At 45.8% G+C, this 18,531-nt stretch overlaps 1 protein-coding gene across 1 annotated transcript; it reads left to right on the top strand.

Annotated features, from left to right (window-relative positions):
* Positions 1-14,131: 14,131 nt before the first annotated feature.
* On the top strand, positions 14,132-18,285 carry INS (insulin; the record flags this gene model as incomplete). The annotated part of the gene is made up of 3 exons (XM_084286967.1): positions 14,132-14,186; positions 14,883-15,086; positions 18,149-18,285. Exons 2-3 carry the CDS (start codon positions 14,900-14,902, stop codon positions 18,283-18,285), a joined length of 324 nt encoding a protein of 107 aa, XP_084143093.1. The 5' UTR covers positions 14,132-14,186; positions 14,883-14,899.
* Between the last annotated feature and the right edge of the window lie 246 nt (positions 18,286-18,531).

The following is an 18,531-nucleotide window of genomic DNA, read 5'->3' as shown; positions in this document are numbered from 1 at the left end:
CAATTGACTCTTAATGCCTCCTACTTCTCACCTTGAGAGGCCCACCTGGGCTGCAATTTCCCTGATGAAGGGACCAGCAAGGGGGACACAGAGATCACAGCCAGCCATCCAGCAGCCCAGCTGCCATGGCTCACAGCAGATAGCAGTCACAGCTGTTGGTGTTCAGGCATGCTGGTGGCCTTGAGCAGCCTTAGTGTCTTGAGTTTATCAGTTCTTGCACTCGTGTCCCTTGGGAGAATTTCACACGCTTTCACTTTGCCAGTATTACACAAACATAGCATCACCTTCTTCTTAGATATCCTAATATCTCTGTCACCTGATGTCATTCAGGTGCACAACCAACTTTACTGTTTGTCATTTCTGAGGAAGGTGACATGGCCCGGATGCTCAAATCCAGTTTTGTCTGGCTTTCAATCCTGATATAAATGGCTTGATTTGACCCAAAGTTCTCAGTTTTACTCCCCCTACTTTTGCCCTTCTTATCTTCTTGCAAGCTGTCTCATAATCAAGTGGTTTGCTCAGAAGTGTGGCCCAAGGTTATACATCTGTGCAGTATCAGAGCTGGGCTTGGGATGCGCAGAGACAGCTAAACAGCTGGGGGGACAGCAGAGGGGGGAATTACTTGTAGTTGTTCATATAGTCAGTTGTTACATTTCTGTATGGACTTTTAGAATCCTTATCCACTTGGATTTTTATCCTTTTTTTTTTTTTTTTTTTTTTTTTTTTTTTCTTCCCCCGGAAAGAATCTTAAGGTTTAGTGGTTAGGTTTTAAACAGGTATCCTTCAATACTTAAATAACATTACCCATCAGTATTTACCTCTACTGTAGCTGTCATAATAATAGCTTACAATTCATTACGCTTTATCCTATTTCAGGCCTTCATTTACATATGTTTGACCCTCAGTTCTCTCTAATTTTAACTACTTAGCTGCTGACAGCACATTATTAGTCTCCCACCTGCTTCAAACCTTCCTTTCTGTTTTCGCTCCTGTATGAAGCCCTCCTAATTTCCTCCAGCACTCACACACTTGCTTAAAAGAGCATTACAGAAATTGGCAGCTTGGCACTAGGTCTAGCTGCTTCTCCTCAAGTTGTTCCTCCTCTGAGGATTGTCCCGTAAATTAATAAAACTACTGAGTTCATTCAGTTATTGTAATTTTAGAACATTTTTCCAAAGCTTCAGCTATGATTTCCCAATCTGTGTGGATTCAGATCTTGAGCTGTAACTCTCAAGGTTCCCTTAAGATCTGTAACAATTTTTAGTTTGGGTTCTTAAGTTATTACTATTGCATTAAGCAGCTGCAGCAAGCTAAGCGAGGCTAAGGCAGGCTAGGTCACAGGTTAGCTATAATGCCATGAAAAAGATGCTCGTCTGGCCTCCAAACCTGTAAAGGTCTAAGGGTGGTCGCCTCTGATTCTACAATGCACTTTACAATCATTATCTGCCTTGTTAAATGTCTCTAATTAATGCAGTGTATAAAAAGAACAAAGCTGTTAATATGGAGTGAGGAGCCAAGTTAAAAATTCTTTCAAACTGCCGGAGACCTCAACTCCTCCGCCTTGCTTCAGAGTTTGCATCACTGCACTGTGACTCTCTCAGCTGCTGCTTGCTCGTGGGGCTGTAGTAAAATCTGTTGCCCTACAAAAATAGAAAATAAGCAAAGCTTGAAGCATAAACCAGCAAGTAGTATGCAGGCACATAAACAGATCTGCTGTGGTCGTGCGCGTGAGCACAAGCGAACGGCACCCCCTTCTTTCTGAGAGCTGGGATGATGCTGGGCATGCTGAGCAGGCTGGGCACTGGGCAGTTTTCTGTGTCTGTGCTCTTGGCACATTTGTGACTGATTCCAGACTGATTTGGCCACTTTGCGAGACATCTGAGAAACTTGAGCCCGTTTGTATTTACCATTGCCCTTATCTATTTAATATCTTAGAGGATTTATCCTATTAGTAACATAATAAGTCCCCTTCCATTTTGTCTCTAAGCGTGTTCTTTTATATCCAATTTTGGATACATTACTTGGCCCCTTACTTTGTAATCTATCTATGAATTTTTTTCTTCTTTCTTATTTTCCAATGTTGCCTCTGAGCCTTGATTTCTTTCTCATCTTGCCCTAATGTTTTTGAGTCTTGGACACAGTTCACCAAGAAATAGGCTAGGCAAACAAAATATGGGAGTGTTGTAAACCAATCCCTCATATGTCACTGCTTCTGTTCTACTAATATCAAGGGTAATTTTTCAGCCCATCATTTTGGACATCGTCTTACAATTATCTTTAGTCTATTTTTAATAGTCTGACTCATTCTTTCTATCAGTCTGGAGGATTGCAGGTGGTAGGGTATATGCAATCTTTGCTTAATCCCCAGGTTACTCATTAGGACTCGAGTTGCTTCACTTACAACCCCCCCCTCCTTCATCTCATCCTATCTTAGCTGCTGTTCCATACCTATGGACAATCTTCAGCAGGATTTTTACAGTTACAGTGGCTGTATTCCTTTTTGTGGGAAAAGCCCAAATCCATTCTGAAAATATATTAATGGTGACAAAGAGATATTGATACCCTCCTTTAATTTGATAGCTTAACTGCATGATCCATTTGTAGTATTTGCTAACATCTTTGTTTAGCTAATGCAGTAGAGTTGGCAGCTTTCTTTTACTAGTTCACTATTAACATCATTGCACACCTTACGCAGTTTTTACTTATGTCCTCCATCTCTTGCTTTGTTTGGGGCCAAATAAGAATTCCTTGTACTCTTTTTAGAATACCCTGTACCCTTTATATAAATTATGACAGTCTAAGATGATTTGCTGTCATTCAGCTGGCCACAGTAGCCATCCCTTTTTGTCTTCTATATGGTTCCTGGTTGGGGCTGCAGTAAACAAACTTGAAATCAATTTATCTGCTTGCTTATTAAATTATTTCTCAGCACTCATTTCAGTCTTCTTATGTGCTTTAACATTCTTTATATATATTTGATTCCCACTCCCTTTAGGCTCGTAAAATAAACCTCCAGTTTTCTATGTGGGTGTCCCACTATCTGCTTGCCATCACCCTATCAGGCATCCAGGATCTTATGCCATTATCAACATAGTAGATATCTGTAGAGACATACTGGATTTATGTCTTTTACTGATTTTGATGACAGCCTGTGCTTTTGCTCCTTGGCATGATCCTTGCTCTAGTTTCCCTATTATTTGTTCCTTCATTCCACTAGTAGCAGTATCCTGAATTATTTTTCCTCCTTGTTCAACCTTAGAATTCCTAAGAATGTACAATACCGTTGGTTTATTACTGGTTTCCTTTCAAAGGACAGTCACATTTTAATCCATTTCTTCTCTTTGTGGTTAAGAACAGAGCATGCAACTAAACTGTTGATGATGAAAGGTTTGAGGACCATCACAGCCCAGACCAGGCTTGCGCATGGCCAGGGAAATTTTGGTACCCATAGGCTATTGGTACCCATTTTCCTTCACTATTTTTTTGTGATAGTACTGCTCCCATAGAATCAGCTCATGTTGAAATTCTTATTAGGAATGACTTTCCTTCTGCCAGGTGTCTAATGCAGGAGATTTTCAAGCAGCTTCTTTTACTTCATGTAAAATGTCGTGATCCTTGCTTCAGCTCCATTCCTGATTCTTCTACTGTAATTTTCATGATGTTTTGATAGTACTAGCAAAGTTATGGGTAAGGCGCCATAAAAAATTAAATCCTCCCAGCACTTTTAGGAGTTGGGACTGAGTAATGGGAGTCTTTGTTTCACAGAAAGTCTAAGCTTCCTAGCATTGATCTTTTATTTTACCACTCCTAATTCCCCAGCAGTTACCCTGAGATTGCATTAATTGTGCCATGTTCAAATTGATTTTAAATCCCGTTTGGTTTATTAATTTTAAAACTCAGATACTTCTTTCTTGTACCTCTTCTTCTGTAGCTGCACTCCTTAGAATATCATGCAGATAAGATAATTTCTTTTCTGTGTCCTCTGGAGGCCATCATTGAAATGCTTTCCTAACACAAGCATTTGCAGCAGGGCAGGTGCTCAGCCCTGTGGGGTGCAAGTAAAAGTATATTGTTTGTTTCTTAATGTGAAAGCAACTCTATAAATTGGTTCTTCCCCTGCATTTTGCCATATGGGAGTTAGCTGTGAATTGCAGGGGTGCATTTTTGCTGCTAGTTCTCCTAATTCATCCCCTGTCCAAGGAGCCTGACTCAACATTGTGGCTGCCAGGAGTGATGGAGAGACCTGTGCTCTGCTGGGGTGGGCACATGATCTCAGGTCATGCTGATATTCCAGCAACTTCCTATCAGTTCATTAAAGGCTCTCCATCTTCCCCAGCTCATGGATTAATGTTAATGCTGCTGCTTGCACCCCTGTCCTACCTGTCTGCTGGGCAAGTTAGTTAAAAGCGCTTATCAAGGTGCCCAGTGCATGATGAGTGAAGGTTGGTTGAATACATGCTCTTATCAGCCAACCTCTTCATTCCTATTGAATTCAAAATTTGAAGCAGTTTCTCTAAGTGCTACAGCTGGGCTTTCTTTTAGTGGCTTAATATCTGCAGCTACCTGCCTTGGAGTCTCTCCTGTCGTTGTAGTAGCTACAGCAGCTGGTTCTGTTGCACCTGCCTGTCCCAGGATGGCAGTCGAAGTTGTTGTGGGATATGCTGTTATTCTCAACTTCTTCTATTTCTTTTCCCATTTGTTTGCATCATCCCTGAAATCATCTTCCTCTGATGGTTCCCAGTCTAGTTCTCTCCATCACTTCCTGCAGATACAGCAGTTATTTTTAATTTTTGCATCCCAATCTGCTCTTACGAGTGTCTAATTTTAGCTTTGCATTTACTATGATCAGGTCCCTTTTGAGCTCTCCTTTGCTCCAGGGTGAATCACGGTACTATATATGTTAATCCATCCACTTCTGCAGTTTCTCTTTTTTTTTTTTTTTTTTTTCTAAATTCATCTGCTTCTCTAATTGCCACTGCATCTCCTTATTGCCTTCTTGGGCCACTAGATGGTATTCCTTTTCTAAAGACAAAGTTATTATAAGTTACTTGATAGACCCTTTTAAAAGCATGGTTTCCACGCTGGAGCAGTTGATATTTTGGTGTTGCCTTGGCTCAGCCATCTCAGATTATTGTTACTGCTTCCCATAACAGCCCCACTAACAGGGACGGCGTATCCTTGAGTCTTGCTCCCTGCTCTCCCATATCAGGGAACATTTGGCTTGTATCACCCATCGGCTTCCTGTGGGTTGGAGCAGCACCAGGAGAGGCACCCACAGCCCGTGCTGTAATCTCTGATATTGTTGGGATTTCCTGTAGCCTTCCGCTATTCCCAGTTTCAGTTTTTTCCCTGGGTCCTGTTAGATTTTTCCCGAGCTTTCAATTTCATCTTAAGGTATCCCTTACGTATTGTTCACAAGGCTGGCTGGGTTTAGAGAGTTGCCTTGGGAGCATTAAGCAAGGCCACTCCAAAGACAAGATTTTGGTGAGGACATATGTGTCCCCCATTCACATACTCCACCAAAATATGCTGTGAATTCCCTTTTCCTGACAGTGGAGCAGATGTGCAGGATTATGCGGCTGCTTAGAGCCAAACACGAGTCCTTTGGGTTGGGTCATGGGAGCCTTCATGCTATTCCCCCTGGCCTCACCAAAAGTGGCTGTGAGCTCTATGAAAAAGTGACCAGGAGAAAGCTGAGGGGATGGTAGATGGAGCATGGGCTGGGCAGGCAAGGGAGGAAGACAGGGCAAAAGCCTTCCTCTGAGCCAGGCCCCAGCATACCCTCCCAGTGTGTCCCAGTGCGTCCCAGTGCCTTGCTGAGCGATCTCTGCTGTTGTCACTGCTGCTGCTGTGGATGGATCTGTCTTTCTGTCTCTCTGCGTAAAGAAATATGACACAGATTTATTTTTCATTTTGGAATCGTGCTGCTGCTGACATGATATTAAGAATAAAGAATATATTTCTGGTCTAGCATCCTGAGTTTGGCTCTTGTGTCCTTCTGCTTCCCAGCTCCAGGTCTGCCATCCTGCCTGCAGGCAGGGTATGAAATACAGCCTGGGGCCCACTGGGGCCGGAGGGCTGTAACTTTGCTCTCATGTAGAATGTGAACTCAGAGGTGGAAAATGATCCCTTGTTTGTGGACTAGCTGATCTAAGCCTTTCTTTGCCAGGATATTACTAATTGCACAATTATGCACAGAACAGTAGTTGGGAGGTCTTTTCTTAAATAGTAACACAACAGGGGTCTTGCCTTCACTACGTGCTTTCTCTCCCAGTGTTTCCCACTATTTCTGTTTAGTTCCAGTAATGTGAATAGTGGAGTATTTATTTCAACACTGGGAAGATGCCTTTAGTGAAGGTTGCAAATGGGTTTTCTGCCTATGCCAGAGTCCGCTCTGTGCAGCCCACTGAATGCAACCCTCTTTGAAATTTCTGTTGGACAAGGGGGACCCCAGCTCCAGGAGATTATAGAGGAAGATGCAGAGTTACAGGCAACTACTGCTTTATGTGCCTCACTGCAAAAAGTCACTCGAGGAAAAGAACTGGGTAAAACTGAAGGTAATCCACTGTGATCACAAAATACATAACTGATTTCCCCTCTGGTAGCAGGGATCCTCATGTTTTCCCCAGGCATAAAACAGTCTAGATTGCAAGTGACTGGGCTAAGCAACCTTCATCCTAAATGTATTGAACACCTTCCTAAAAGCCATTACGGATGGCTCCTGCTTACTTAGGCATGGGAACTATTTAGATGGCTGTTTTCTGCATCCACATGGGAGCAGTGGATGGGACACAGGGCACTCAAGGACCAGAATGGCCCCCGGAGTCCACAAGAGATGCCCAAGACCACATAAACATTTCCTACTCCAGAGTAATCCCTATGTTTAAGGAAACAAATTCCATACAGTGCTACCAGCTTGGCTTTTACAGGAAAACCAGGCTCTTTCTCTGTTAAATCCCTTCCAGAATAGGTGATAGAGGTGGATTAATGCACTGCTGACATGGGTCTGGACCATGCATCCAGGCACCCCAGCACCGTCTGAGGGGGAGTTCCCTCATTTAAGACTTGTGAGGATGCCCTGTAGCTTCATAGCGCTCATTAAAGTGTTACAGCTGTAATGAATTCATCTTCATTACACGCCTGGGAGGTAGAGGAGTGCTCTTGTCCCTGTAAAAGGCTGACAGATAAAAGGAGGCAGAGAATCAGAGAGACTCAGACCAGGCACAGAGCCTGAAAAGTAATTACATGCCTAAACAGCTTTGGGAAGAAGCGTCTAAGTGGCAGATCTGGGGCTTGAACCTCTATCAGCCCTCTCAGGACCCAATCTTTCTTCTTGTGCTGTGATGCTACGGCTCAGAAGAACTCAATTATTTACAGTTCCTATAGTGGCAGGTATACACGCATGTCCCCATCCCCCGGAGATGGGAATTGATTTGGATAAGACTGTGGCTGACCTGAGCTGTCATTTGTACTCCTAATACAGCTCAAATCAATTATTTTTCCCTGGAGATTGGGCAAGGTACTGCACTTTCCACTGTAAAAAATTCGTTTTAATTTTTTCTACACTTTTAATTACATATATATACAATTTTTTTTTTTTTTTTTTTTTTTGGGGGGGGGGGAGGGGGGAAGGAGGAGGAATGCAGTTTTCTGGAGGAAAGCCAATCTTTTGACACTTTCACAGCATGACCAAAATCAGAAATGGCATGGCCAAAATCAGAAAGGATCAGAAATATCTTGAAAACTGCCTGGGAGATGTTTTGGACTGAATCTCACTGAACGGAGAGCCTTACAAAGCTAAATTCTAAAGTCTAAATTTCAAGCACACAGACCCCATATCCACAATACATCCCCCTGCTCTATCACACACTCCTACAGGTGATGCTCTTAGGATGGAGCAACTGCTTCTGGAGCTCATTTAAAACACAGGTGTGAATTCGATGTCAGCCACAGGGATGAAAGACTGGACATGCTTAGAGGTGAGCTCCTGCCCCTGATGCAGACATGGTCCATCCTCATTGATTTTCCCGAAGAGATAATGAAGCAAAATCCATTTTTCACTCCTGGCATTAGTTCTACTGGGTGTCTTTGTGATTATTTTCTCTGTCAGCTCTCTGGGCACAGCAGGGTGAATTGATCTACAAAATATTTGTAGGGACAGTGAAGGATTAAGTATCTCACACAGATAGCTCAGTGCAACAGTTGTTACTCGGGACTTTAGAGAGAAAAACAGGGTGGGGAGAGGGAGTTGTTCATTTTCCTTCCACTAAGGTCAGCCTTAAATAACTCTCCCACCTCCCTCTGAGGCTGAGACAAGATAATAAGGACAAAAATGTCAGAGCAAAGCACGGGGCCCCCTCTATTTACAGCAAAGGCCAAATCGCTAACGAACAGATCGGAGCTTGCTTTCCAAACACCGATAAGCGGCATCTTTGAATTAACGGCCCCAGTTCCTCTGCTGCCGTAAATCAGCATGACCCTGGCTGCCCGCAGGGCTCCCCGCAGGAGGAGGGGGCTGCTCGCCCCTCCCGGCCCTGGAGATCCATGTGCCTGTCTCCAACCCTCCCCTTCCCCAGCCCCGTAACACTAACAAGCCTTATCAGTAGGATTTACACCTCCTTGTCTAGGAACCCCTAGGCAAACCCGTGGACCGGTTACCGGTGTGCCTCCAAATCCTGAAAGTAGCTTTAAGTGCTCCAAATGATCCACTTAGCCAGGGATAATTAATAGCATCAGAGCCGGGAGCCCCAAAGCGGGAGTGAGGGGAAAGGAGGAAGTTTGTTCCAGAAAATGGGGTTTCAAAGCTTCCTACTGAAACCCAGCAAAAAATGCTGTGCGAGAATGAGCACGCTGTCCCTAAACATCCTCTTACAGTGTCACTTACAGACCTCGATTTTATAATGAGGGACACCATGGCAGATATCCACGGTGCACCCACAGCTGCAGAAATGAGCGGTGGCAGAAAACACAGACATACCTGACATAGTAATTTATTTTCAGTCTGTGGGACCACTTTACAGCAGGGGACAAATCCAAAACCATCCCTTCATTTTTTTTTTCTTTCCTCTTTTACCACCTTGCTGTGTTGGCTGGTTATAGCACCCATCACACTCTGCCATGTCTGCTGCTCTCTGGTGGCCTGCCCACGCTTTCCAGCAAGGTGGCCAAGGATCAGCTTTCTTCCTTCTCTGTTTTATCCAAGGCTTCTCCAGGTTGTCCATGTCTTTGCTTTCCAAATGTTGCCTATTGCTGCCTGTTGTTCATGCCCTGGTGGTGGCACCACGAGACTTTTCTGCCTACAGCTGTGGACACTGGAGAAAATTCCCTGATGGATTCCATGGGCCCTCTCATGGTCATCTCCTGAGGACAAAGTCAAAATCCTTTTTGGCTGCTCTCACAGACTTCCCCAACTCTGATCCACGAAGAAGGACAGATGTGGTGATGGTGCTGCAAATGTGTATTTTTGGATTGGTGCTGATCAGGCTGTTTATCCAGCCCTTCTCAGCTCTGTGGAACTTATTTGCTGCTTTTGCTCTTCATTACTTGTCCTCTAGCAGGGTGTCATCACCTCTTCTAATGTTTCTCTATCTACACCAAGGATTACTTTTGGGCCATTAATAGCCACAGATTTCATCTCATCCTCATTGATAAACAAACCAATTTGTTCTGCTAATAGCTGTGTGTAGGAACTATTAGCAGCTCTTAGGAACTATTTCCACCTCTACCTTCTCAAAAAGTCTGTGTTGGTAATATTTTAACAGGGTTAAAAAGAGCGTACCTGTGTTTTCGATCTCTATATATAACCTTGCATTTGCTCTTCCCAAGATGGATTGGGAAGATTCTGGGAGCTTTACACTAAAGGTCATTAAATTCAGTCTGCTTTGCTCAGATGGCTGTGCTTGTGGGAGGTTTGGGTTTGCAGAGGCCAAGGGGGCTTGGCGAGGTGCAGCCAAACCAATTTGCCTGGGTGGGGGTCCCAGGCTGGCCTAAAGTCAGGGTTTCACTCTTGAGAGGTGCATAGTGGGGTGGTCAGAAGTGCTGAGTTGTAGGAAGCTGACCTCAAAGCCACAGCATGGATGGGAAACTTCTGTCTCCTAATGAAAGCTGCTGGTGCTTCAGAGAGGCTCCCTGGAGCATCTTTTACCAGCAAGATGCATCTCCAGAGGTGAGGATGTACTCACAACCCTCTCCGAGTTCTTCTGCAGCCCCTTGGCTGTTAAAGGTTAACCCAAAGATGATGGATGCCAACGGGACAAGCGTGGTTGGTTACACTGAGCTTTGCGTTACACCCTCCATTTCATGAATCAACCCTTTGTGCTCTAAGCTGTGAGATAACGTCCCTGGCCTGGAAGAACCTGGAAAATTGTGAAACCTGCAGTCTGGTAGGAGCATCTCCCTTGGGCCCCATGGCCGGAGGGGAGATGGGGACAGCTTATGGCTACCCAGATTAGTTTATAGAAGGAGCTGGGATTACTTTTATCCCAGTGAGCAGCCCCCTTGTCCGCTTGCACAACATCCCTTTTAAAGCAAGGGCATCTCTCATTGTGTGGCTCCAGATAAGCCTCACCCTTTGCTATAGCAGCCCCTTCTCCCCCCCGAGCCCACAGAGGCTGCCCCACCTGCAAGATGGGGCCACCACATATCTGCAGGCATCACAGGATTTGGTTGCAAGCATTCACATGATTAAGCACCCTCCTCGGTGCCAGGTTCCTCTCCCTGCCCTTTGCTTCCTTTTCCTTCATCTTACAGATGGGGACTGCAAAGGAGCCACCAACAAGGACAAGGCAAAGCCGCCCAGGAGTGGTGACCAGTGTTTTGGGGACCCCAGCTCCTTGCTGAGCACTTGTCCACCTCCAAAGCTGACCTTTGCTTTCAGTAAAGCTTGCACAAACTTGTAATCGTTAACCAGTTCCCCCATAATGGGCTTGTTATTTCTGCAGGACAGGGTTCGAAAATGTGAGACATCTACAGTAGTAAAGATTTTATTGTGCTGGCAGCAGACTGTAAAACTTGATTACATGACACCAGGGATTGCCTAAACCTGGTTCCCACTGATGCAACTGCCTGAGGTTGGGGGGATGTGAGCAAGGGAGGTGGCTTCAAGTCACGTCCAGCAGTGGTTTAGCACGAAGGGCAGGAACCAGGAGCAACCCACTTCCACCTAGAGGCTCCCACCCTTCAGCCAAGTGAGCCCAGTGTGGAGCTAAGGAGCTGGGGCTGAGCGGGGGTCATCCATCCAGATGGATATTTGTCCCATCTCTGCTTTACCATGTGGAAGTCACGGGGAAGTCCAGTCTGGGAGGAGTGTGCTGAGATTTTGCTGTAGAAAAAGATTTTCTGTTGAGAAAAGGGCTCCTCTGCTGCCCCCCTCTCTCAATTGGCTGCTGACATGGGATTTTCCCACCCTAAGACAAAACTTTCCACAGTTTATATCTATTTCATATCTGTTTATATCACTGCTAGCATTTTTCATATTCCAAAGGCCCATTTATGGTATTAAAAAAAAAAAAAAAAAAAAAAGGCTTTCCAATAAATAATCAAAGTTATCATATTTTAGTAGGGAAAAAAAAATCCTAGTAGGAAATTTCTGCAGAAAAGTTGAATCTTGAGCCAATGCAGTATCTTCTTTCCTTCCAATAAATCTTGTGGCCTAATTTTGCACACACACCACAGCAAGCCAAGAGTGATTTCTGAACTCTCAGGTATCACCAGCCCTTCCCCTGTTTGAGCATGCTGTAAAATTGGGCTGAGCTTTTTGAAGCTGCCTTCAGGATTTGGTTGGCCAAGTGTAGGAAGAACGACAATAATTTGGCCCTCCCAGCACAAAAGAGACTAGTTTTCTTTTACGTCAACAGGGTAAGCCCTGCCCCAGGGAAGCCCAACAGGAAAGCTACCTACAAGGCAGAAGATAGTGGATAAAGGAGCCTCCTTACAAACTCCCACCATCAATAAAATAAATACAAGTTAGGATGAGCTCAGGTAGCATTTAAAAGCACAAGAAGGAAAACCCTAAATCACAAATCTCGGTGTGTGATTAACCTGGGGAATCCCTTGCTCCAGGGCCTTTCCAAGGCAGCCATTGGGCTGAGGTGTCTTCAGAAATGGGCCTTGCAGCAAGCTGTGAACACAGAAAAATGACTGCTAAAGGGACTTGTAGGGTAACTTTGCAAATTGCCCCTTAGTGGGATGCTGGGTGGAGGCTCAGTGCTCTGGAGGCAAGGTGATAAAATGTCAGGTTTTATCCTATGGAGCCACTAATTCTTCATCTTTTCCTAGTAGAGAGAAGGTCTGAGTACTCCTATCTCCCTGAAACCCGAGACCCTCTTCAGGGATAGAGCACTAGGTCATTCAAGTACATCAAATATATTTTTTTTGAGGGGAAGGGAGACAGAGATAGTGTTACACATCATGCAGAGATGCTATTAACTGTAGTTGAGCATCACAACTTGGATTTATTAGCATGAGGATGAAAGACCCACATGGCAGGGGATGTAACCGATAACCTTGTCTCGCATCCATTTGAGCAAATGAGTCCCCTTTATATGTGCTCACCGGAGATTTAGCACTTCTCACCAGCCTTTTTGCAGTCACAGTCATTTTAGCAAACATATGATACTTCACTCTCAAAGCCATGACGGGGTCCACCTCCTATGTGCAGGTGGAAGTCATTGGGAGGAATCACTTTGGCAACACAAGAAATTGGGGGTCTGGCTCAAAACTCATGCTATCTGCTGATTTGGGTGAAATTCCTTCTGATTTATACTGCGATCAGGAATATTCTAAGCAGGCAACAGAGTTCAGGCAGCTGGTGTCTGAGCTGGGACACACTGAAATTGTGAAGGATCACACATCTCAGCTGTGTCAGGCTCTCCGCTAGATCGGTGCGCACTACCTAAGTACTATACCAGTCAGATCTGCTTTGTTGTTTTCTTCATACTCACCACATCATCACCAGAAATGCAGAGGAAAAGAGTGGCCCCTTCCCACAACCCACCTCTGGAATTTGGGAATCACATCCTTCAGGACTGGAGACATGACAAACCAGTGGCTTCACTCCACTGGAGCCCTTTTTCGGTCTACTATTAGGAGACACCCTACGCTGGTTAATGCACAAGTCATTTTTCCAAGCTCTCCCTCTCAATGATGAATTCTGACCATGTAATGTATTTTTCTAACTTAATTTCTGAAGCAAAAGTGAAGTGACAGAGAGTTTATGAGGTCATGGCCGTAAGAATTTTTCTCCCTGTGAAGGACCAGACAGAATGGAGATGACTAGCTATCTCCCGGTTTCTGTTAACCACCTCCAATTTCCCCTACAGGATATTGAATTTCAATAGCCCACCACAGCAAGTGCACTCAGAAAATATATCAGTATCACAGGCCCAGCTCAGATGAGCCAGCTTTGACTTGCATGAATATGAGAAAATGGGGCACGCTGCAGTGCTCACACTAAACATGGTGGCTGCTCTGGCTGCCCTCAACTGTGGAGCACAACATTTCAAGTGGTCTGATTTAGGCCCACCAGCTGAGCTAAAACAAATATCTGCCATCTCCTGCGAAAAGCAGGTGTTGGTCCTCCCCCAGCCCAAGCGGAGGACGCGTGTCTCTTGCCATGAGCCTCAGACAGCCTTCGTGTAATAATGTGTTTTCCTTCCTCTGGCACCTGACCGCAGCATGGTCACACTGACAACTCGTTCCCATTGCTGCATACTTTCCAAGGGGATATTAATCAAACATATTAACCTGTTTGCCTTTAATTTTACATTTCAGAAACAGCTGTTGGCCACCCCAATGCCAGCAGTGCCTATTGCCAGCATTAGTGTCATTAGTAATCATTGCAGCTGTAATAGCGCCATTATCTCCTGCTAAAAGGGTCGCTGATGGCTCAGGACAGAGCTTCAGGGAAACAAAAACAGGTCAGCTGAAATGAGATGGAAACTGCAAACTGTTGCTTCTGTCTTAACTTACCTAAAGACCTGTTGATGCCATATTGAGGGAAATTAATGTGCACAAGCAGCAAACATTTTGGCTGGAGCGTCACTGAGAAGGTGGGGCTTGTACTAGCCCCTGTGTCACTTGGGCTGATGTAAAGCATATAAATATGGGAAAGAATGGGGAAATTACCACCAAACGGTCTTCATCTCCAGGAGCAAACTTCTCTCCATCGCTTGCTGCCTCGTCTTTAGGTAAGTCCGATTGCCTCCTGTCTAGCGTCTAGCTGGGTGTGCATCTGCCTTCTTTAGTGGATGTAGCAGCCAGTGACAAGTGCTGGCTTGCTAGTTCAGGAAAATGAGGTCTCCTCAGATCCGTGAACAAGTTGTGCTGTTTTTGGGACAGCATAAAGAACAGCTCCTTCTGACTTGGCAGAGTGGGTTTCTCCTCTGAAAGTGTCTGCTGATCTCTGCTCTCCTGAGTAGGTGCAACACAGGGCTTGGCAAGATGACTCTTCCCAAACAAATGCCCCTACTCCGGGCTGAACTCTTTTTTTCCAGATCTCTTCTGTCCAAGATTGGTGCTTGCACTGCAGCCTCAGAGCCTGTGTACTCAGGCACTGGCTAGAAAAAGTCCATGTATTTTAACCCTACACATTTAAATGCCCATGAAGGCTGTGTTATGAAAGGCCACCCCATACATGGGTGTTGGGGTCTAGTTTGGCTCCTCTCTAGGAGGAGACAGCAAGGAGGTCAGGAATGGTGAGAGCAGGTGGCTGGAGATGGACTTCTACTTGTAATCAGCATTTACTCTGACTTCCTGAGCCTGATGCATAAAGCTCTCCTTCCCTCTTTAGGAGGTCCAAAGGAGCTAAAGGGCATAAGAAAGTTGATGACAACTTATTTCTCCCCTGTAGCCCACCCTGTGTCTGCTCTGCTTCTTACCCCTAGGCCTCATCCTCCTCACCATGGCTCTCTGGATCCGGTCACTGCCTCTCCTGGCCCTTCTCGCTCTTTCTGGCCCTGGGATCAGCCACGCAGCTGCCAACCAGCACCTCTGTGGCTCCCACTTGGTTGAGGCTCTCTACCTGGTGTGTGGGGAGCGGGGTTTCTTCTACTCCCCCAAAACCCGGCGGGACGTTGAGCAGCCTCTAGGTAAGTCAGATTGACCATGACTGTGTCCGTATGCTATGTGATACAGAAGGCAGACACCTATCTTTGACGGTGACACCAGGAATGTCCTTGATGGGGAATGCCAGGAATACCTCTGACATACCAGCAGTGTCGTATTGCCAATGAAAAGATCTTCAGGTTAAAAAGGCAGGTGGCAGGGCAGGCAGGGGAAGAGGATTTATGAGGCAGAAGGAATTGTCAGTCAAAGCTCAAACTTTTCTGCTTCTCTTTTGGAAGAGAGAGGCTGAGAACAGCAACATCCCAACCCGTGTAGGGCATTACACTGGCCTGGGAGTGACCGTGGAAAATAAAGGCAGAAGGAACCCAAGGAGCCTCCTTCTGCACCAAGACAGGGGCACTTGTCTCCACCCTATTCATGAATCACTCTTGTTGAGTATTGTCATAAAAACCTCCTGCCTTCTGAAACTGTCCATTCCTATGCTTAATTGATTTTCTTCTTGAATGTTGCTTCCTAATATCTAACCTGAATGTCCCTTGCTGTCAATTATTTCTTGTCTTCTGCATAGCAGACACAGGGAAGAATACTAATTTCTTCCTTATGGGTGCTTTTCAAACTATTTAAAGATTATTTCCATGTCTAGTTTTAACCTGCTCTTTGACACTCCCAGACTGCCTTCCCAGGGCATATATTCTAGAACTCTGTCATGAAAATTGTTCTGCATTTGGTCCATAACCTTACTTAATGGTGATGTCTGGAGAAGCACAGAGGACCCCAGGTGAGGCTTGGTCAGAGCCAAGCAGAGTGAGCAAGCGGACAGAATGATATTGCATGTTTTCCACACCACATTCCTACACAGGGTTTGTCTTTTCCAAAGCAGCAACATGCTGGTGATCGATAGAGACTAGTCCCCCTTGGCCACCAGTCATATGGATCTTCAGCCCTGAAGGACCACTACCTGGTGGTCCACCATGGCCTACTCCTCATCCTGGGTGTGCAACGCAGCCTTCCTGCCTTCCTCTAGCATCTTCCCCATTTCTTGCTGAGCAGCATCCCATCTTTTCAGAGGGTTTCTATAGTTTCCAAGGTAATTTTGAGTACTAATCTTGCCCTTCAACAGGCTTGCAGCCCCCCACCGCTTTATATTGTTTCTTATTTCACGGTGGTAAATGGATTAGCCAGAGCAGGTTGTGATGGAGCCAGTGTCCATCTTTACCTTATTTTGTACAGCAGATTAAGAAGACAAAAAGCTGACATTCTGCAGCCCCCACAGAAATGCGGTAGGTTGGTTTCCTCGCTTTGCCTTTTGTTTCAGCAGAGCAGTTGTTCTGTAAATCGGTAACACAGGAAACACTTTTATCAGCTCAGAGCTACTCAGCTCCCTGCTACCTGCCCTGCCCCCAGACGAGCTGGGCTCATTCCTACCCAGGCAGGCGTTTCTGATCTGGCTCTGGAAGCTACCAGCCTCCAATGAGCTCTGCAAACTCCTAAACTTGTCTCAAACACTTTGTCTGAACTTTTTGCTTCAGGGAAACAGCCTGTCCTGTGCTTCTCATGTTCACTTGTGATCCAGCCTGAGCGTCAGAGGAGCTGCAAGCAGAGAGCAAATGACTCCTATCAGCAGCTAAACTGCAAAATTGGAAACAGATTGCAAAAGAGAGGCAGGGCACTGAAAAACACAACTCCTCTGCTCTCTGTCTGCTGCTAATCCCTTTCCTGAGCTGCCACCGAGGAATGGTGTGGGGAGCAGTGTGCCATGCAGGGACCTGCTGGAAGTGCTGCCTCTACCCAGCGTTGTGGCCACTGAGAGGTGCAGGTGTGGGGCTTCAGAGGTGGAAGCTGGGAGTGGGAGCACTGCACAGGGAGCACGGCCCTTCTCATGGCTGGGAAGTACAGCTGCTTCTCCCAGGGCAGACATCTCCACCACTTGCATGTACCTGCCACCACCAGCCCTGTCCCGTAGCCAGCCAGCTGTTGTAAAGGCTGCTTTCAGAAGATGAAAATCAGAAGACACAGAGCAACACAACCTGGGTTTATTCAGTTAAGCACAATGGCAAGATGTGCAAAGTCTCAGGCAGGTGGGATGAGGCACTCCGGAGAGCTGCCCTTGAACATGCTGTTGGTACCTAGAAGGGGCCAGGACCTATTATCCTGCAGCTGTAGTGTGAGAAGATGGGTACTGAAGACCATCATGACTGGGTCAGAAGTTAGCCAGTTCTGTAAATATTGCATGGAGAATTTCATCACGCCCAACCTGTCTGAAAGTATCTGAGGAGTTCCTACCTCTTTTTCTACAACTTTTGCCTGAGCCACCACCTCTTTGTCACATGAGCTGGTTGTGTTCACAGTCTGCTTGTAGCTGGCTTGAAGGATGAAGACAGATAAATCACAAAACATTGACTAGCTATTTCCTCTTCTACTTAATGCTGGACTAAATCTTTTCTAAGTTTTCCCTTTAGCAAGCTAGCATAATGATTTCTTGTTACTCTTGTGCCTCGTTCATTGTATCACGCTTTCGGGGCTTGGGGATTTTGTGTCTCGAGCTATACTTTCATGCTGCCCTAGAAACCACAGCGTAGTCTCGCTTTCCAGGCACTTTCTTCTGGTTGTTAGGGGCTTTTTTCTTCCCTTTCCAGAGGAAAAATCACTGTTTTATTTGCCATTTTCTGTATTTTCACTGGACTCCTGGACAGCTCTGCCCACAGGTTTTCAGGTTTGTCACTTGGAGTAGACCAACCATCGGCTTATTTACTAGCTGCTCACCACAGAGAGTGTGCAGGATTTTTCCTCCTCTCCACACACTTGCCTCAGTAGAGACCCTGTACCCCTGGGTCTGTCACAGCACTGATACCCACTCCATTTGGTTCCTTTTGTGCACCATGGGGTTACTGTGGGAGAGGAAACTTGGAGCCTGAAGGTGCTCTGAGCGCATCAGCCTGGGGAAAAGCTTGCAACTGCCTCCCCACTTCCCAGCCAGCTCTCCGCTTACAAGTTTGGTGTCTGAAAAAGGGGTTTCCATGGGGCTCAACAGCCAGGGCTGACATATGATGAATACTGTATGGCTTATATTTTTCTCCCCTGGCAGTGAACGGTCCCCTGCATGGCGAGATGGGAGAGCTGCCGTTCCAGCATGAGGAATACCAGAAAGTCAAGCGAGGCATCGTTGAGCAATGCTGTGAAAACCCGTGCTCCCTCTACCAACTGGAAAACTACTGCAACTAGCTGAGAGGCTGGCAGAGACACGCACTTACACTATTGCACCTTCAAAGCAACTGAATAAACCTTGTGGATCTGTTGTGTCAGTTTGTGTGTCCATGGGCTGCGCTGTGTGTCCATAGTCGGTGTGCCCGTGGTTGGTGCATCCGTGGTTTGTGTGTCCATGATTCCTGTGTCACTGGTTCACATGTCCATGTCCTGGGGAGGGGCCCAACCATTTACTTTCAGGGTTGGTGGTCTGTGCTTGGAAAA

This window comes from Netta rufina, assembly GCF_964035555.1.
Source record: "Netta rufina genome assembly, chromosome: 5".
Taxonomy (NCBI): Eukaryota; Metazoa; Chordata; class Aves; order Anseriformes; family Anatidae; genus Netta; species Netta rufina.
This window is presented reverse-complemented; position numbering and strand designations above follow the sequence as displayed.